This window comes from Numenius arquata, chromosome 5, assembly GCF_964106895.1.
Source record: "Numenius arquata chromosome 5, bNumArq3.hap1.1, whole genome shotgun sequence".
Classification (NCBI taxonomy): domain Eukaryota; kingdom Metazoa; phylum Chordata; class Aves; order Charadriiformes; family Scolopacidae; genus Numenius; species Numenius arquata.
In genome coordinates this window covers 5,256,997-5,277,260 of record NC_133580.1, presented here as the reverse complement: position 1 = coordinate 5,277,260, position 20,264 = coordinate 5,256,997, and the positions used below count along the sequence as shown (strand labels likewise).

Below are 20,264 nucleotides of genomic sequence, written 5' to 3'. Positions count from 1 at the left end.
ATAATAATAAATCCATGCAAGATGGAGCTACAGTCTGCCACTGAAAGTAGTTTCTCCAATAAATAAACACTAAGATTAGCATTAAGGAGAAGCAGGGAAGAGCAAAACAAAATACCAGTTGGCGGGGAGGACTGGAAACAGTCTTTTGGCGGGTCTGGCTGGACCCATGCTACCCAGCCAGAGGGCTTTCCTCCAGCTGCCGTGCAGAGCAATCATGAGGGAGAGGTCACCTCCACCAAAACCCTTGCCCCGCTGCCCCCCTCCATGGGAAAAGGCTGAACTGGCACCAGAATGGATCTGGTTTGCAGAGATGAGCTGTGTTTCCACCCCGGGACCCCCAAACCACCACTTTTCCTTCTTTCCTTAACTCCTTCATGGGTTTGGGCTGGAAGCGAGATGCTGCCGGTCCCTCCCGCCCTGGCAGACACAAGACAGTTGTCCTGACTTGCAGGAAACGTGGAGGGGGGGGGGGGGGAAAGTGAGGGGAAGAGGGGGACAGAAGGAGGGAAAGTTATATTTGAGACAGATGAGAAACAAACCAAGCTCTCCGGCACAGCGGAGGTTAGAGAAGCAGACGTCACCCCAGAGAAGAGCACCATTGTGAAGGGACGAGAGCGTGCGGCGAGCGCGGCGCTGGCGGGGCAGGGTGGGCAGTCCAGGGGGGGTACATCCCCCTGCCTGCGGAGGGGTGGCTCTGGCTTTACGCTCCCAGGGCACAGCACAGAGACATCCCCTCTCTGTCAAACCTATCTGCCACCTCTTCACCTGGAGGGTAAAGCCAAGAGTCCCCCTTGTCTACAGAGACACCAAACTCCTTTAGGCTTTAATAAGGGGCAGCTGGGTTAGGGCTTTATCAGCATTGGGGTCAGCACTCTCTTCTCCGCAACGGGAAGATCCTTGCCCTGAACTCCCTTTGCCTTGGCTGCAGCAGGCAATTTGGGGTAAATTCATCATCTTTCTGTGCTAAGGGAAGAAAAGAAAAAAAGTCCTTATTCTCCATCCATGGGTGATGACAGCAGACAGCTCCAGGAGAGTCTCTAGCAATGGTACCAGGACTGGGCCAACTTCCTTTTCTCTCTAGGTAGCCTCTTGCTACTCGTAGAGCAACCTACATGGATTTCCTCCTCCCAGGAGCATGAAGGCCTTTGCTCATCTCTAGGCAACATCGGGACACTGGAGTAAGTCCCTCCTCTTCTCTGGCTGGTTTTGATGGGCTTGGCCCTAGAGCGAACCGGTTACGGATGAGCAGAGAGAGAAAAGTGCATGAAGAGGTGTCCATTGGTGGGAAGCTCTCCTTCCTGGTCACGCTCAGCACGATGGATGCGAGGGAGGAAGAGGAGGGGAGTCAGCGGCGAAGGCAGAGTTAAGGCAGGAGACCTGGTGTCGGGTGGCTGCAGTGTTAAAGCCTCGAGGTTAGAGAAAAGAAGGGCATTTGGTCTGGCCGGGATCCACAGCGCAGGCTAGAACTTGGTGCCTCGGCCCATCAGCTTGAGGACGGCAAAGTTGTAGGTGGCAGCGATCATGAAGGTGAGCTGTGGGTGGGAAGAGAGTGAGCGAGGAAGGAGGAGGAGAAACGAAGGTCCCACGGGTAAGGAGGGCAAGCGAGGTGGGACTTCTCGCTGGGGTATGTCAGAGGTGGCATCCCCCAGCCCAGTACCCCAACAAGGCAGTTGCCCTGCAGAGCCCTGTTGCCCCACTGCACCGGTGGGACACTGCAATGTCTCGATGCCGGTGTAAAGCAAGAGGAGATCTGGGGGAAGGCAACAGTGCCTCTCCCCAGTGGTCTCCTAAAGCCTCTCCAGATCCCCTCCAGCAGCCACCTCTACCTTCTTACAGCCCGAATTCATTGTCTGCACTTATGTGCCAGAAAATGACACGAGCACAGGCTCTGTCACGTCCATGCCCACCACCTCCGTTGTCCTCTGCCCCCACATCCTCGCCAGGTGGAGGAGAACGGCTGGGCAGGGGGAGCACCGACTCACCAGTGAGACCAGCGTGGCAGCCGCCCCCACGAAGGCTGCGATGAAGAGGTGGAAAGTCATCTGGAACTGCAAGGCAAGAGGGAGGGGTAAGCTCCCGGGGTCCCGTGCACCGGCTGGAGAGGCTGGTGCCGAGGCCACCCACTGAAGGGAGGGCACGTGGTGGGACAGGAGGTGCTCACCTCGCTGGTCTTGCAGATGGAGAGCAGGTTGGAGCCGCACACCTTGCCAGGGAAAGCATTCCAGGGCAGGACGCCTGGTGAGATGTGGGGAGCCGGGTGAGCCAGGCATGGCCACCAGCTGGCTGCCTTACCCAGCCTCCCGCAACCATGTGTCACACACACACACACACCCCGCAGCATTTTGGGGCCTTCAGCACTTGCCCTGGCTTTATCACAGCCTTATCTGCCTGAACCCTCTCCTTCATTCCCTCTTCTCCGCCCTGAGCCCTGGCTCCTGGGCAAGAAATCCGGCACTCACCGTACATCCTGGCATCCGCACACAGGGTGCCGATGCTGGCCGAGGTCTTGCTGGGGTTGGCAATGGACTGGCAGGTGGTCCAAGTGTTAAAATAGATGTAGACGGGCACCGCGGAGCAGGCGAAGACCAGGAGCCAGATGATGGTCAGGACGTAGGTAATGCCCACAAACTGCAAGGGGCAGGACAAGCCAGGGCAGAGCCGGGGTTATCGAGCGGCCAGGGACAGGGGACAGGGGAGCGCGAGGGTCCCCAGGCAGGAGAGGGCGTGGGGCAGGCAGGGGACTGAGATGCTGCCTGCATCTGGCTCCGCACTGCCCACCAAACCCGGCGTATCCCCAGGTGGCCACCCCTGCGGCTCATGGGGCCAGCACCGGCCCCAGCTTCGCAGCCGGCTAGGCATGCGTGGAGGTGACCAGCGGTGGCAGCAGGATGGCTGCCACATCCCGTGCAAGGGGGGAAAAAAACCACGGCCGCGGCCAAGCAGGTTTTGGCCTCTGCGGGAGGGCAGCTGCAAAACCCACCTTGGCGTGACAATGCGGCTCTCCTGCCCTCCCTCCGCCGTGCCACGCCAGCCCGCCCCCGAGGGAACCGCAGCCGTCCCCCTCCGCTCCCCCAGGACACGGGCTCCCCTTGCCAGCACTTTGTCATGGTCCCCAAGCACAGCGGAGAGGACATCCCTGGGGCCACTGGGTGCCGGAGGGCATTGGGCTGCCGGCACCGCGGGGATGCTCATGGCTGTCCCTGCTGATGCTTAAACTTTTCCCAAGGAAGTTGTGGATGCCCCATCCCTGGAGATGTTCAAGGCCAAGTTGGATGGGGCTTTGAGCAACCTGGACTGGTGGGAGGTGTCCCTGCCCATGGCAGGGGGGTTGGAACTGGATGATCTTTAAGGTCCTTTCCAACCCAAACCTTTCTGTGATTCTATGAAGTGGATTCGTTAAATGTGGCCATTTGGGCTGCTTTGGTCCCCAGGGGCCGTTGGCAGAGCTGGGGGAGGGCGGCCGGGCTGCGCTTCCCTTTGGGACACCCCGAAACCCCGACGGCCGCAGTCTCCTGCCCTTTGGCCACGCCGAGCGTGGCGAACCCGCTGCGGGCGCGCGAAGGGGTGCTGAACCCCGGTTAAGATCACCTTGTCAGGATGTCCTAGCCACTTTCCCAAACACTGACACACCCGCTGCAACGAGTGAGCTCGCTGGGGGCCTCGCGCTCCCCTCCCTTTCGGGCCCCCAGTTACCGTTGCGCTGAGGCCCTTGCCGCAGATGGTGGTCCTGTAGTCCCCGAAGATTTGCCGGACGGCGCCGGTGGTGTAGAAGCCTTCGGCCAGCAGCAGGGCTCCGTAGAGGAAGAAGAAGGAGGCCGTGCCATAGATGACATACTGAAAAGCGTGGATGCTGCCGGGGAGAGGAGCGGGCAGGGATGCTCAGGCACTGGGGCATGGCTGGGGCAACCTGGCCACAGCGACTTACCCTCCCCACACCACCCCGGGGGGACCGAAACGGAGGGTGAAGCTGCAAGAGGAGCGAGCTGGGGCAAAGCCATGGTGAGCAAGGCAGTGGGATACTGTCAGCTCCTCTGCGCCCTCCATACCTACCCGGTGCAGAGGTCCAGCACTAGCCAGGACACCTAGCAAGGGTCAGATAAAAATAAGCATGAAAAGGAACCAAGTGGCCACTGGACCCTGACGTGCACCCACGGCACCGGCACACAGCAAACGCAGCCTGGGGTCTCCGTGGTGCCCAGGTGACAACATCGCCCTGGCCAGCATGGCCAGACACCTCCTCCTGGTGGTGCAGAGCAAGATGGAGACGCGAGGGGTCCCGGCACAAGGGCGATGCACCGCAGCAGGGTACTTACACGTCAATGAGATACTCGTAGTCCTGGTAGTTTTTGGAGAAGTAGGTCTCAATGAGCTGCTCGGTGCCTGTGAGGGCTTCGTGCCCACAGCCACAAAACAGCGCTACCCCAAAGAAGCACAAGCCAGTGGCAACCAGTGAAGCAAAGGGTGCCCCGATGAGACATCTGGCACAGCACTCGAGCAAACCTAGGGAGAAGAGAGGTGAGGTGGGATGAGACCACTGGGATGGGGAGTGCTCGGAGCCTACAGCTCGGGAGCAGGCAAGCGTGGGAGGAGGAAGGTGCCCAGCGGGAGGAGGGAAGCAGGTTAAAGGAAAAACCCAGAAATGATTCATTGTGGTGTCGGAGATCCAAACCCAGCAGTTTCCCCACGAGCTCTCTAAGCAGCCGGGCAGGATGGCACCCAAGCGTGCCCAGGGACAGGGGCTGATGGTAGTGTGGGGCCCCGGCGCCACGAGGCAGCCCCTGGGTGTGAGGTGGACGGGGAGCTGAGGTGAGCCAGCCATCACGACCCACACGAAACGAGACGGAAATACAAGGCGACGTAGCGTAATGCCAGCGGGACCCATCAAACAAGCTGCTAATGGGCTCCCCGCTGCTGGCACAGCCCAGATGCAGGCAACGGTGACACCAGCTGCCTCCATTTTTCTCCACCTCGAAGATGGAGGAGAACCCAGCACCTCCACAGAGACAAACCCCAGTGGAGACCCAGCAACGTGGCCCAGCCTTGGGGCAGGGCGGGAGGAGCCAACACACCCCCCAAGCACCCCAGGCTTCGGGGTGGCATGTTGGGGTGCATTCATCCCCTCTCCTGGCACCCCGCAGGCAGCTCGGGCTGCAGCAGCCCCGTTACACCAGCAGATGTACTTATGGAGAGGAGACGGGTTAGTTCCCCAAACGTCAGCGCTTGTGTAATGGATTTAGTCCTCCAGGACAGATATTTGGCAAGAGGGCACGTGTACCTGAGTGTGGGGAGGGAAAGTGAGGGCACGAGCCAGCGTGCCACCTGGATTGCCTAAATGCTGGGGTTTTTTTCAGCAGTGGGGCCACGGGCACCAGCTCCTTCTGCATGCCGGGGCTCTGATGTGCAGGATCATTGCTCGGGTTCCCAAAGGGCTGGGTTTGGAGGTGCTCAGCCAGCCACTCTCCTGCTCAGTTTGGGGGCAGGCAGCCAGTTGGGTTTGCAGCCACTGGCATCCACCGCGGGAGCATCAGTTTGGCTCCAGCTAAGCTGTGACAACCTGGCTGTGCAACACCTCTGCCCAGGAAAGCTGCTCCCCTTCCCCAAAATGCAGGCTCCGGCACTCCACTGTCCCATCTGGGCATAGCATTTGTGCCTTGAATGCCAAAAAAGGCACCCGTGGGAAGCATTCCCAAACCCACGCTCCCTCCACGGACCCCACAGTGCTTATCTCCTCCCACAAAGGACAAGAAAGCCCCAGGGTCCCGGCCAGCAGTGCTCTCCCCTCCCTACTGGGAGCAAGGTCGCGCGGTGGCACCGAGGACAATGGGGGATTGTCCTGGCACTGCCACCCCGGCGGCTGCCCCGTGCCGAGAACAAACAGGGAACAAAGGCTGTGCTATGGGGGAGCGCTGGGACCCCTCCCGTTTGTTTGCCTTGGAACACAGCAGCTCCGGGGGGGTCTCGCTCCTCCCAGCCAGCGCTGCTCCCCAAACCTCGCTGGGACCCACAGGGACAGCCAGCGGGGTGCTGGGTCTTTTTATTTTTGGCCACCTGGGAAGTGGCGTGGCAGGTTCCCCAGGGGCTGGGGCACGGTGAATGGCTCCTTTCCTGGGGGGCTGCGGGTCCCGGGATGCAGCAGGGCTCCCTGCCACAGCTCCAGCCCCTTGGGCTTTGGGAAGCCACGCTGGGGAAGGCTGGGGAGGGGAAGGGAGGAGAAAAAGAGCCCTTGTGCCGCACAATCCCAGGCCTTGTACCCAGGCTCAGCTGCTGCTGGAGCCAAACAATACGCTGCAGACAGGAGGAGGAGGAGGAGGCAGGGTGCTGGCAGCCCATGGCACCCCTGGGAACAGAGCACCCCTGATGCCCTGCGGAGGGGGGGCATGCCGGTAAGTATTAGCTCTGGGGTACCGATAGGGAAACTGAGGCACGAGGAGTGTCTCTGTTCTCCCAAGGCTGCCGGCATACAAGTGGCACGAGCTGTGACAGGTCTCAGTGCCCTGCCTGCACCTCCCAGCTCCCAGCAGCCCAGGGCAGGAGCTCTCATCTTTCCAGCCCGTGTGGCAAGGACCCGGGTGGGACCAGCTGTGGGGTTGGCATCTGTCCCCCGCAGGCAGCGCACGAGCACACGGGGACAGAAAACAGCTTTGGGGAAGAAAACGCCATCCCTGCTGTGCCAAGGCGTCCTCCGTCCAGCTCCCACAGCTGGCACGGCCACACCGGGACCTGACCGGTGCCAGAGGAAAGTTTCAGGGAGCTCCGCTGTGGGACAGGGTCCCCAGAGCCACCAACGATGGTCCCCGCCCCGAGGTTCCACCACCCTCACCCCATACTCACCCATGGCGCTGGACTTGGTCAACTCCCCCGACTGCCCGCTCGGCTGCTTTGCTGCTGTCTGTGGGAGCCCTCGCCCGCCTGGCAGTCCCTCGCCCTGTATTTCCCCCTCTGGGTGCCTGTCCCGCTCTCCAGCAAAGAAAAGGGCTCTCTGAGTGACAGCCACCCCCCTTAAAGGGACAGAACCCCGCCCCCCCCTCCATCCCCTCCCCAGCACCCCTTGGCTGCCAGCTCCTGGGTGCCCGGCGGCTGCGTGGGCAGAGCCGCCCCACGGTCCCGCTCAGGGCTTTGGGGGAAAAAGGCTTTTGAAAAAGAAAGAGAGCAGCTTGGTAGGGGGAGCGGGGGGGTCATGGTGTGTCCCCTGATCAGCGGCTCTGGGGACCCCCCAGGCCTGGCCCAGGCTGGTTTTGCCCCAGGCTTCCCACTGTGGCAGTGGGAGAGACCGGTTCCACAGGACAGCAGTGATGCCCCGCTGTCACCTCTCTGACCCCCCAGTGCCCACCAGTGGGGAACAGGGGATTTCCCCATCATTCAGCCTTGGAGTCTCCAAACTGGGATTTTTTCCCCCCTTTTGATGGAATTCTGTGGCCACTTTCTCTGGCCCCTTGGCCCCTGTGGGGGAACTATGCTCGGGTGGGCACAGCCATGGGGTGGCCAAGTGACAGGCATGGCTCCTGGGCTGCAGCAGATGGAGCCAGCTCCCCTGGGTGTCTCATGTTCCCTGGATGCCATAGCTCCCATGGGTGTCCCCTGGGTGCCATAGCTCCCATGGGTGCCCCCAGCTCCCATGGGTGCTCCGGCTGCGGAGCCAGCGCAGGGTCAAGGAAGCCTGCAGAGGGCAACCGGCCCCTTCCCGGCGGGCACGGGGTGGACAAAGCCCCGCTGTGTCCCTCAATGCCCCGCTTTGTGCCAGGCAGTAAGGTGGCAGGGCCTGGCTGTCCCTAAGGCTGGGGACATTGGTGGGCTGGGGAGGGTCCTTGGAGTGCGGCAGGCCAGAAGCAGGGTGGGCCATCATGTGGGGACCCCTGCCCCTTCCTCGTCCACCCAAAGAGCCACCCCTTGGCTTGCCCGCGGCTGGGTTTTGGGCGGGGGGAAACACCACTTGGGCAGCTGTGCAAATGCTGCCAGGGCTTCATGGTGGCCGGCTGCACCCCACATCAGTGGGACCCAGCTCCTGGACCCCCAGTACAACTCCCTGTCTCGCTTTCCCACAGTGGGGCAGGATGGCAGAGGGCTGCCTGGTGTCCCCAGCCAGCCGTGGGAGCTGGGAAGTGCTCAGAGGGCTAACAGAGCAGGGAGACCCTCTGCCACCGCTGGGGGTGGCATCCTTGGGCACCTCCCTTAGCCCTCCAGGTGGTCTGGCAGCTATGTCACCCGGACACGGTCACCTCCTAATGGCCATGGGAGGGTGACAGCCTTGCAACATCCTTTTGGAAATAGCGCGTGACTCCTATGGCCACTGGAAACCAGCAGGGCCCAGCCTGCACCCCAGGGCAGCGCAGGGGGACCCCCAGCCACCAGGAGGAAAAAAATATGACATAATTCTCCCCCCCCCAAATATAACATATAAAATATAATAAAAAATAAAATAAAATTAAATATTATGTTGGAGGGAAAAAATGTAAGACCTTCTTTTTCTTTCCATATGATTTCCAATCTTGCTGACTCTGCAATTTCTGAGCACCCTGGGATGAAGCGGCAGCGTTACCCCGTTGGGGAGAATGTGGGCAAATAAGAGGGACTGTGATTTCTGCACAAAGTGGCTTAAAATTCCTGGTGATCGGGCACTGTTTGTCAGAAAGCGTTTCCTTCCTGGGACAGAAACCCCCCCCCGGCGCTGCCATTAGCATCACCCACCGGCAGCAGGGACCAGCCCAGCTCCCGGCAGTGCTCCTGCAGGCACTCCACAGCGGAGCTGCAAAACCAGGACATGGGGGAAAGGGGGAAATTCCTTCCCTGGATTCCTACGTCTTGAGGAAGAAGAAAACGTTCAGGAAAGTGGTTGAGGTTGCCTTTTACTCCACCAGCGCGGCGGGTACCCTGCACCGAGCAGCTGGGTGGGCGGCCAACAGCGCACCCCAAACACTGCACCCTCTGCCCGCACTGGTGGGGGGCAGAGCCCTGGGGGTATCTGTGGCCACGGGGATGCCGAAAAGCCCTTCTTGCATTCCTCTCCCTTTGCATTTCAGCTGGAGAGGTTGCAAGAGCCTCTCCTGCACATCCTCAGCACGGAACCACATGCTTGGAACAGTCCTGCAGCTCAGCCCCTCCCTGGATGAGCCCCCCCAGGGCAGCGTGTGGCTGCGGGGGAGCCTGCCAGCCCGCATAAAAGTTTCCTTCTCGGCTCATCCCTGTCAGAGAAAATGCTGTTATTTCTCCGGCGGGGAAGGGGAGACGCATCCCTGTTTGCCGGCCAGGAGGGGGCCATGCCAGGCTGGTAAAAATAAACATGCTTATAAATCAATCCGGATCACCTTGCAATTTGTTCTGACTCTTGGGCAGTGTCCAGTTATGTCCAAAACCACCTCCCCCCCCCCCGCCACAAGGCAATTAAGGGCTTAGCTACCTGCACTCATTAATAGAGCCCAGGATGGCCACGCTGCTCCTTGCGAGGCGTGCCGGGGGCTGGACGTGGAGAAGGCTTTCTTTCTCCAGCCATCCACAATCTGCACTAAGACACTGCACCTAAATGAAGTTTTTGGAGGAAAACACGCACACGCATCTCTAAATACAGCCCCCGTATGGTAAGGCCTCTCTGGGATGGTTGTGGGTTTTTTCTCTTCCATCCTCGGTGCTCCACAACTCCAGCTCAGACTCAGGCTTTCCCTGGGCCATGGAGAAGGCAAATTTGGGGCTGGAGGGACAAGCAGGTGACAACGGGAGAGCCAGACGGGCACCGCCGATCTGCATCTCTCCGCCACATTAGGGCAAAGCAGCGAGATGGGAAAGCCAGCAGGAGCATATGGGGCAGAGGACCAAAGCGTCCTCCCTGTCCCCATCCCCATATGCAGCCACCTCACCCGTAATCACCGCAGACAGCCTGTCACACCCGCTCCCGTCACGCTGACGGCACGGGACAGCCTCCTGCTTGCCCTGGCCCCCCAGCACACATTGGGCACATGGGCAGCCCTCCCACATGGGGGGGAGAGCTGGGAGGCAGTGGGGAGACCAGCTGGGAGAAGAAGGTTTCCAGCTCACAGCCCCGCAGTTTCAGAGAGGAATTTTTCTCCTCCCTCCCCCCCCCCCCCCACTCCCCCCCCAATTGATTTCTTTCCTTCCATCACCGTGGGCTCATTTTCTGCACTGCCCTGGGCATGGGGCCGGGTTTTCAAAGACACGCGGTGGCCAAAACCGCACGCTTCAGTGGGTGCCGACCCTGCAAAACACAGAAAGCGCCCCCCCCCCGCCCCCCCACCCTGCACCCCCAAAAGGCAGGCACAGCCCCCGTGCACCCAGGAGGGCCCAGCGACGGCGCAGGCGGCGCCATTATCCATTATACATGGGGCAGCGGGAGAAATCCCGGTGTGTCTTGTCACAGCGGAGAACCTTGCTGCTATTTTTAGGCAGCCGCTTTTCCCCGGCCAGGCTGAATTTCTCGTTATCTGCTGCTGATTTTTAACCGTCCTCCTTCAGGCGCCTCGGCTGCCTCGGTTCACCCATCGGCGGGGTAAAACCACCTCCGGCCGGGGAGCCCGGGATGTGTCCTGCCATTGAGTGCCCCAGGGTGACTCAGTGGCCAGGGCGAGCCAGGCGTCCACCCGCAGCAGCCAGGGATGACCTGGGGATTTTCCTGCTGTGCAAAATCTCCTGCTCTCCCCAGGCAGCCCCGTGGGAGCGGAGAGGAGATGGCGACCGCCGGGAGGTCGCGGTGGCACCGGCAGCATCTGTCCAGCTGCCTCCTCCCCGGTGGTGCCAAGGATGACGGCCAGAGCCGGCCCCGCTCGCTGCTGCCCAAGCCTGGCTGCACTCGCTGTCCTATTTGTATTCCTGCCTCGCTGCAAGGCTACAAAAATGTGCTAATAAAAATTAAATTAAAAAAAAAAAAAAAAAGAAGAAGCTGGCAGAGGCTGGCAGAGGACAGGGGAGGCACGCTGAAGGGCAGACGGACAGCCCAGTGTCACGGGATGACAGAGGAAGGGCAGGGGCTGTTCGGGAGAGGAGCAAGATAAAACCCTCACCGGGCTCAGGAGAGGGACGGGCAGTGGGTACCAGCTTTGGGCACGGGGGTCAGCAGTAGGACCCCATACCCTAAGCCCCCCATGGATGCTCCAGGGCTCTCAGGACGCCCCAGCAAGCAGGGCTGCAGGCAGAGTGACCAAGTCCCGCCGGATAACCCAGGGGCAGAGCTCTCCTCCCTGGCACCAGCGCCCGTCTCCCGCCTGCATCAGCTGCCAGGCTGTGACTGGGACCACAGAGGTCAGCCCTGGAGGTGCCGGGCAGCTGAGATTCACACCCATGCTGGGTTCACCCCCTCGCCCAGTCCCCCTTATGAGAAGATGAGCAGATGCCTGCACCTCCTTTTTGGGGTGCCTGGTTGATGTTTTCCCCTGCAGGAGCCTGATTTAAAAAAAAAAACAAACAAAAAAACCCAACCCAAAACAAAACAAAACAAACAAAAAAAACCCCACAAAACAAAAAACAAAACAAAACAAAAAAAAACCAACCAAACAAAACAAAAAAAAAACAAACCAAAAAAAAAACAAACCCAAGATTTAAAATTTGGAAGATCTTCTCATCTCTCTGAGCTCCCTGGTGTAGGAGGAGCTGCGAGCCTGGGGGGCAGAGGAGGCCACCAGTCCTCTCCTGCGCCCCCCCCCCCCCACAAGCTGGGATCGGGGAAGGGTGTCTGGCATCCCGGAGGTGATGCATGCAGGAGCCCCGCTGTCACCCCGCTGTCCCTACACCTTTCGCAGGCAGTGAAGCCCAGGGTGGCAGGGCCACGTGGCGCAGGTGTGGGAGCACGGCTGCCCATGCCTGGGGGGGGTGGAATCAGGGGCGCAGGCAGCTGCTGGCAGCACAACCCAGGGCCCAGCTGATGTGAGAGACAGCCCAGGCACCGGAGGGCTTTCTGGCTGCTTGCTGCTCCTTTTACCCACCAAATAGCCCTGTTATTTACTGCAGAAATTAGGGATAATATTCTGGTCCAAACTGCTTTCTTATTCTAGTTTCTGATTCCCCCCCAGATTCTCACCAAGCTCCTTGCCCAGCGCAGCAAGTCCCCAGGGTTAACTACGGGTTTGAGGAGAAGGTGATTATTTTTTCTTTTCTCCGCCTGATTTTCCAGCAGATTTGCCTTTCACGTCCACTGCCTTTCTCCTTGATTTTCTTCCTAGAGGAGGGTAAACAGACGCCTCACGCTGATGTTCTCCGGGCTGTTCATTACTCTCTCGCTCTGCCGTTCTTGGGGTCATATTCTTGAACTGTTCTCATTTACCTTTCAGAAAATCCTGGAAGGGAAAGACAAATGTCGTTCTGCCTCCGTGGAGCTGATGGTATCTGAGAAGAACAAATACAGCCCAGGATCACTCTGTTTCTATTTGCCCCTGCGAAGCCAGAGCAGGCTCTGAAAAGGGAGGGTGCAGGCAGCACTGGGGCCAGGCTCAGCTCTGGGGGACCCCCGTTTATTTCTTGCTGCCCATGGGATCCGTTTTGAGAGGCTCAGGAGAATTTGTGTGCCTGCAAACAGCCAAGGAGGTGCTAAGTGGTCCCAAGCTTTCGCTGAGCCCAGAGGAAGGAGACTGATGCCGAGGGAGTTCCTGAGTTAACCAGGACAGTCCTTGAGCAGCAGAGGCTGTGCTGCAGTGTTTTGGATTTCTACTCAGAGAGGGAGATTTTCCCTGTATTTCCCTTCAAAGTCCCAAAAGAGGCTTCTCCTCCTGCCTGTCCCCATGCCAATCCCAGCCCCAGCTCACCCACACGTGCCAGGGGTGATGCTCCCCGCCAGGGACCAGGGGACAGGGTCTGACCCAGCCGCTCAAGCCCTGTCCCTGGGCTGGCAGGACCCTTCCCAGGGCCGATGGGTGCCAGCCATGGTGGGGGTCTCTCGAGGGACGTGCAAGTGGGTGCTGGGGAGGTGATGGCTGGGCTGGGTGGCAAAAGGACAGCGGTGAGAGCCCCTGGGGTGGCATTACTGTCACAGCACCTCATGCCCGAGCCACAGAGAGCATGCTGCAGCATTTCCTGGAGAGCAAACCCAATGGTAGGACCAAGAGGTGGTGTGGGAGATGCAGACATTTCCTACCCAGCACCCACTGCCTCTCCCCAGAGTCGCAGACACAGGCGGCTCTCGGAGAGCCTGATGGAGATCAGCGGCCACACAACCCTCCTGTGTCCTCCCTGCAGCTGAGCCAGGCAGAAACAACCCATGAACGCCTCCCAGGGTGGCTCTGGGGACGGGGGGCTCGTTTGCTGCTCCAGTTGTTACACTTATTTAGGTGATGCCGCTGTGCAGCCCCTCCGTGCCGGCAGCTGCACAGGGAGAATTGGCCTCGCTTCCCGGGGATGGCAAGGTGATGAGACATAGGGACGGATGAGATGCCTTTGCCAGGATGTCACTTGCAGCAGGGACCCCAGGACAGCTACCTCAGAGCCCATAACAGCGTGGGAGGCAGAGGACTCAGGGAGAGGACCCTGAGTGAACCCAGGGTCACATTAGGCTCCTCATGGTAACATCCTTTGCAGCCATACAACCATCACCACTGGGATGACACCCAGTATGCTGTCCCCTGCCAGCCAGGAATTTGTTGGCACTGTGACACCCACCAGCTCCTTGGGATGGAGGTGCCATCATAGCGGCCCCACACCCCGACTCCCTCAGCCAAGATTCCCCTGGGACACATCTGCTGCCTGAACCGCTGTTCTTTGCATCTGTGCAGCAGCAGGAGGATTTGCCATCTAATTAAACAAATCCTTCATCTCCACCACAGCAGACGTGACAGGGGGGGGAAGCAATGGGGGGGCACAGGGCAGGGGGGCTGGTTTCCTATTCCTTCTCCCCTCTGCTTGCCGCCTGATGCCGCAGATGTGTAATGCTTTGTTTTCCAAACTTGTTCCTCCCAGGGGTCTCCAGTGGAAAAAAAACCCAATCCCATCCAATTCGGCCGAGGCGGGCAGCCTGCAGTTAACACCACGCAATGCTACGGCACGTTTTGCTCCCGGTGATCTCCTTCTGCTTTCCTGCCTGGAGACCGCTGGGGCCGAGGGCAGGAGAGCCGTGGAGGCGAGAACAGCAAACAGAGCTCGTAAGCACTCCTGCCGCAGTGAGGGATGCGCATCACCATGGCAACCGTGGCCGAGGATGCACAGAGCCGGGGACCCCAAAGTGGGGAGGAGACTGGGGCACCACGCTGACCCTGTCCCACATCCCCCACCTGCCTTTGCTGATAAACCCCCCCCAACTCCTTAGCCCAGCGCTGGCTGAGGCATCGATTTAGCACAGCAGCTCCTCTCCTTCCCAGGCTCAGGCAGGGCAAAGAGCTGGGGGGGAGTCGGGGAGAGGGGATGACTAGGGGAGGCAGAGGTTAGGGGCTGGGCGGGCAGGGGGGTGCCCTGCAGTGTCAAAATCCAGCAGATTTTCCTCAGAGTAATTGGAAATGCTGGAGGTGACTGGAGCAGGGGTCAGGCCAGTGCTCTCGCCCCAAGCTCCGCTCCCTGCAGCCCATCAGCAGATCCCAACCCCATCGAATCACTGTCCTCACCAAGCAGGGCCATTTCTGGGAGCAGAGCAGAGATGGACCATCCTCAGGCAAGAGAGAGCTCTGCTCCAGTCCAAGCCTCCTCCCTGTAATTCCCCTCCCACACCCCCAGCCTCAGGAGGGAACCAGCCCACACTATGGGGTGATTCGGGGACAAGGAAGGCAGTAAAGGAAAAGAGATGACCCATGGGAAAAGAGAAGGGACACGAAGATGGGAAAGGGTCAGGTCACCCTGGGGGAGTAAGGCGTCCACTGAGGGTTTTGGAATCTGTGCCAGACTTTGCTGCTGGCCCCAAGAGCCTCGCTTGACACTTATCTAAATTAAATCTCCCCCTTCATCGTGCCCAGCTTGCCAAGGTCACGGGATGAGTTGGTACCGATGCTCCAGCATTCCCTCTGTCTGCAGTTCCCTCCGCGCTTGCTCTGTCTGCAAATACTTACCCAAAGCAGAGCACCATCGGTGCCAGAAGGCAAAGGTCCACAGCCCATTGACGGGAAAAGGCAAATTAGGACCATCTAGACGTCTTCAGGACAGGGTGGGAGTTCCCTGCGTGTACGTGATGGGGGAGACATACAGGAAATATTTCCTTGAGAACCTGCCATAAAATATCAAAAATATGTTAGGGACATGTGGGTAAGCACCTGATAGATGAGGAGTTGGTTTTGAAGAACAAGCATTGGACTCTCTTTTCTTTGGTAGCTTTCAGGAGAGCAACATCTGAAACACTCCCAACCGCATGCAGCAGCCCCACATCCACACTGATGGCCTGAGCTTCTCGAGCCTTGCTGCCCCTCGTTGGGCAAACGAGCTGTGCTGCAGTGTCCCACCCCCAGGCTGGTCCCCAAATGGGCCAGACACACCCCGAGGAGCATCCGGAGGAACTGGTGTGTCCTAACCACGGCTCCCAAGGAGCAGCACCCAGATGAGTTGATGTGATCCTCCGGGACCAGCAAAGGACCCAGTGCTGGGCTGAAAAAAGCAGGTCAGAGCGGTCACTGAGGATGTTCTCTCCCCACACGGTATTTTGGGGACTGCTGGCTGAGCGGTTGCATCTGGTACAGCCCTTGAGAGAGGTGCCTGGTCACCTTGGAGCAGGAGAGAGAAGAGGTGAGAAGACCTCTGTGCCTGGCTGCTCGGGGAGCGGTAGGGCCAGCCCCATGGCAACTGCAGGGCCACCCCAGCCCCACCGGCTGGTTGCCCTTGGCCGGTCCCACAGCTTGGAGCATCCTTCCGCAGCTGCTGCACGCAGCGCCCGCCCCGCGCCGCACCAAGAGCTGGGGTATTTTTAGCCTGGAAAAGCGCCACAAAATCATAGAGTGACATTAGCTGGAGTTGGGACCAACGTCTCGGTTCACCTTGCACAATCTCCTCCGGGTCACCCCTGCCCGGCTCGACGAGGCACTAGGTCCCACTGGCACCACCACATAAGCACCAAGAACCCACTGGGGTCCCCAGCACTGCTGCCATCCTGTCCTCTCCTCCCATGCCAGGGTGCCACCTTCCCCTAGGAGCAGCCCCAAATCCCCCTGGCACCCCATGACCTTCCTGGGCCACTGGAGGGGACATCCTGCCCAGTCCTGCTGGTGGCTACACCTGAACCCAGTGCCCACTTGCCTTGCTGAGAATCGGTGGGGGTTTGGGCTCTCTTCCCATGCCCTGGTGCCAGCGGGTCCCCAGTCTCCCCACCAAAGCACCACCTCAGTTATTCATCCCTTGGCCATGCATTTATTGCCTTGAGATGGTTTTTGCTCCTGCTGGGAAAGGAGAGCACCGGCAGCCCATTCTACAGCTTCTCCAGGGAAAGACGGGGACCAGCACGACACTGGGGAACCAGATGGATGTGCCATTAAATGAGAACAAAGTGCCCAAGCTGGGCACACGCCGGGCAGCCAGGGAGAGCCGCAGGCTGGCAGCAATGCACAGCCACCCTGGAGAACGTGTCTTCCCTGGCATTAATTTCACACCCAATTAGATGCCTCAAAATGTTTGCTTTGGGGGGAGCCTGCCACCGTGTCTGCCCCAGGGCGGAGGGGCTGTCCTCGCCCCGAGTGCAGGCGCACAGGGTTTTCCTACTTGTTTTGCTGCTTTCCTCAGAAACAGTGATGAGATTGTGTCTGCTTTCCCTTGCTTTCACCGGTCGGAGGATTAAAAAAATGGGGAGGGGAGCTGGCATAGCCCTAAACTGAAGGCACAGAGGTCTTGAATCTTTCACAAGGAGCACTTTGCTCCCCCAGTGCTCGTTAAGTGTTGAAGCAATCGGTACAGAGCAGAAGCACAGAGCAGCGCTTCCACGCCGGCTGGCTGGCAGAGCCCTCTGCACTCAAGGTCTCTGTTTCACACCTTGGTTTCTGCAAAAAAAACCCAAAACATCCCAGTCCTAAGGGCAAACGAGAGAGGAAGATGTCCAGAGCCGGCTGGGTTGGCTGGGAGCCTTGGGAGAGGGGAAGGGAGGGAGGGAATTAGGAGACAGGGGATGGAGATGCCTGCTTTATGGTGCTCTCTAATTAAAACAGTCAGAGTCTCCTGGAGCATCTGCCTCTGCCCCTGATTAATCACAGAGTTTTGGCGGGGGCTGGCCTGCGTGTTGCACCCCAAAATGGGAGCTACCTCTAAGCTGCCATCAACACCACCCCGAACCTTGACCCTCCCTCCTTCCGAGCCTGCTGGAGGGGAGCTGGAGGTTGCTTAAACCCCACCACAAATCTTTGCCCACCTGAAGCTTCTGCCCCTCCTGGTGCTGCAGGTTGTCCTGGCTCTGGGGCAACAGCGAAGCTCTGAGCTGACTCCGAAGGACAGAACGAGGAGCAGCGTGGGCAGCAGCATCCCACCCCCCCGGGGCTGCCGGTGGGGAAGCACGGGGGAGCTTTGTGGCCCTGTATGAATAGCAAAGCATGCTCCTTCACCCACTGCCGTCCCTCCCATTCCCTGCCCCCCCCCCCACCCCCCCCCCCACCCCATCCCAACATGACAAACACAAAATTGACCTTACGGACAACTGTTCATCCTGAAATTGGGCTAAAGAACCTCACAACCTTTTCTCTGGACAAAAAAAAACCCAGACCTGTTTTCAAGCAGTTGAAACACTCAGCCCTTCAGAATTGTGTTGTCTACAAATGCACTACAGGGTTTATCAGGCGGGATTAAATATATAGATGTGGCAATGCCGGGGCTGAGCAGCGGAGAGGGGTCAGGATGCAGGCGGTGTGGGTTGGCACAGCCCTCCTCCAGGCTCTGGATCCAAGCAGATTTGCGACGGGTAGAAGTCCGGCCCCAGGGGAACAGTTTGACGCGGGCTCAGAGACAGCAGAGGGAAAGGCAAAAAAAAAACAAAAAAGCCACTACGCTTTCCTCCCTGTCTCAGCAACCCCAGCCCCTGCCGCTGCATCTCTCCTATTAGCAGAGCCTGACACCATGATGGGGACAGCCTCGGGGCAGGGAAAGGGGGATCCCCAGGGAGGACCATGCCAATGCCAGCCCTGGGGACTGCACCAGGCTGGCAGCCACTGCCCACACCCCCGGTCACACTGTGGTCCTTGCCAACCCCCCAAGCCTTGTTGGCCCCGGGGAAAGCGGCCGCAGGGCAGCCTGGTGGTGGATGCCTGCCTCAGGGAGCCCATCTCCTGCTGCTGCTGCTGGCTGGCATCTTTGCTGTTTACAGGAAAACCACCTCACGCTCTGATTTGAGGAACATGGAGGAGAAGCCTGTTCTTGTCACTCCCCCGAATCCCCTGGCCAGGATGTGGCGCAGAGCCTGGGGTCCCCCAGGCACGTCCAGGCTCTGCGTCTGCAGCTCCTGCTCCATCCCCCCGACTCGGCCAGCAACAAATCAGCGCTGCCTTCGCCTTCCCGATGGGATGCTCGCTGCCTTCATCTTCTCAGAGCTTATTTTCAGCGCTGCTTCGCTCATCGCAACGCTGGCTGCCTGCAGAGCTGCAAGGTGGGCAGGAGGGCTATGGCTGCAGTGTCCGCCACAGCCCTGCCTGTCAGGGAGCCACGTTGCCGCATTGGCTTCGGTGGCCTCTCCAAGGGCCCTGTTAGCTCAACCCCAGTCCCCTGTTAACTGCAACACATGCGGCCGAGGCTTGTAGCTGGTCATCTTGAGAGCTCATGCTCGTTGCTGCCTGCAGAACTGTCTCCATGGCCAGTCCAACCATCCCTGAGCCCCTCACGGATGCAGACACATCATGCGGGTGCCTCAGTTTCCCCGGAGGGTGGAGAGGATGCAGCTGGTTCCCCTCCTCCCAACGGTGTCAGGTCTGCTTAGCTCGGACAGTCTCTGGAAGAGGAGCTGTCGCACAGTGTACGTTTGCTCCTCGCCCCAGGGTTCCAGATCCTGCCTTGCGCCTCCCAGCACCGCGGCCCCGTAAACATTAATGGCAACGGTAATCAGAGGAGACTTCTCCCAGCTCCTGGTGCTGGGAGAGCCGATGAGTGGGGATGAGGACTCCTGCACGGTGCCTCGCAGCTAAGTGCCCGCTGCCTACAGCCCCCTGCCCTCTCCCCTGCCCTGGACAAGGCACCCCAGGCTGGGCTTCACACAGCCAGACCTCACTCACGCTGCCTCCCTACAGCAAACTCACCCAGGAGCTCTCAAAACCCTGCTCTGGCTTTCTGTCGTGGAGAAGCCAGCACAGACCCGAGCCCCTCACTTGCCCTGGGGAGAGTGGGCGCAGGGGGTACCATGCACTCCTCATCCTCTCCTGAGATCCTCCTCTGCAGACCCCTGCAGCAATGGCTTCGTACAGCGGCTCCTAGCCATTACCAAACTGTAATTAATACAATTAAACAAGATAAGCCAGCCACAGTAGGGTGAATGGAAACCTGAAGAACATATCCGCCGGGAATCATTTATTCTGTGCTTTTTTCTTTTTTTTTTTTTAATACTATTTGCTTCCTTGCGAATTAATCACAGATTGCCTAGGATGAGAGGCGACTCTGCGGCTCAGCCAGGTGGCCCCGGGGGACAGGGCAGAGGCAGCCAAGCAGCCCGAGTCCCAGCCCTGCCTATGCTGCCCTGGTTAACAAGCAGCTCCCCTGCCTCAGTTTCCCCCAGCCTAGCAGCCACTCCATCTCCCTGGATCATGCAGACGTGACTGTCCATCTTCCCTTCTCCAAGGAGCTTACCTGCCCCTACCGAGGGACAGGATTGCCCATCCACTGAGCCTTCAGGAAAGGCAAGCACAGGGGTCCCAGCAGGAGGTCTGAGCCCCCCAGGGTCTGTGCCCCAGCCTGCCTGTGGGCTAGCCCTGATCTGCAGCCCCAGGAAAGGCACCTCCAGGCCAGGCTGAGGGACTAAGGAGCCTGGCAATTCCCAGCAGCTCGCTCCTCAGATGCTCAGTACCTCCAGGGCATCCCTCAGCCCCTGCACAGCCCTAGATCCCAGCACGTCCCTCGTCCCTGGAGCATCCCTCAGTCCAATGCATCCCTTGATCCCAAAACTTTTCTCGTCCCCAGAGCATCCCTCAGCCCAACGCATCCCTTGATCCCAACACTTCTCTCGTCCCCGGAGCATCCCTCAGCCCAACGCATCCCATGATCCCAATGCTTTTCTCGTCCCTGGAGCATCCCTCAGCCCAACACATCCCCTGATCCCAGCACAGCCATCAAGCCCTGCCACATCCCTAAACCCCGGGGCATCCCTCGATCCCAGCGCATCCCCCAGGCCCGCCGCACCCCCGGACCCTCTCAAATCCCGCAGGGAGCTGCCTCCCTCCCCAGCACCGGGGCAGAGCCCTGCCGCC

General features: G+C 59.5%; 1 protein-coding gene across 1 annotated transcript; it reads right to left on the bottom strand.

Moving 5' to 3' along the window:
• Positions 1 to 1,460: 1,460 nt before the first annotated feature.
• Positions 1,461 to 18,325, bottom strand: PLP1 (proteolipid protein 1). The gene is made up of 7 exons (XM_074147500.1): positions 18,196 to 18,325; positions 4,314 to 4,557; positions 3,694 to 3,850; positions 2,460 to 2,628; positions 2,162 to 2,235; positions 1,983 to 2,048; positions 1,461 to 1,532 (listed from the first exon to the last, which is right to left on the bottom strand). Exons 1-7 carry the CDS (start codon positions 18,323 to 18,325, stop codon positions 1,461 to 1,463), a joined length of 912 nt encoding a protein of 303 aa, XP_074003601.1.
• Between the last annotated feature and the right edge of the window lie 1,939 nt (positions 18,326 to 20,264).

Coding starts and splice junctions, on each gene's coding strand:
- PLP1 (XM_074147500.1), bottom strand. CDS start 18,325: ATGGAGCAGGAGCTGCAGACGCAGAGCCTGGACGTGCCTGGGGGACCC. Junction 3,851..4,313: donor TACGAGTATCTCATTGACGT/GTAAGTACCCTG, acceptor TCTCCCCGGCAG/CATCCACGCTTTTCAGTATG. Junction 2,049..2,161: donor CCATCTGCAAGACCAGCGAG/GTGAGCACCTCC, acceptor CTTGCCTTGCAG/TTCCAGATGACTTTCCACCT.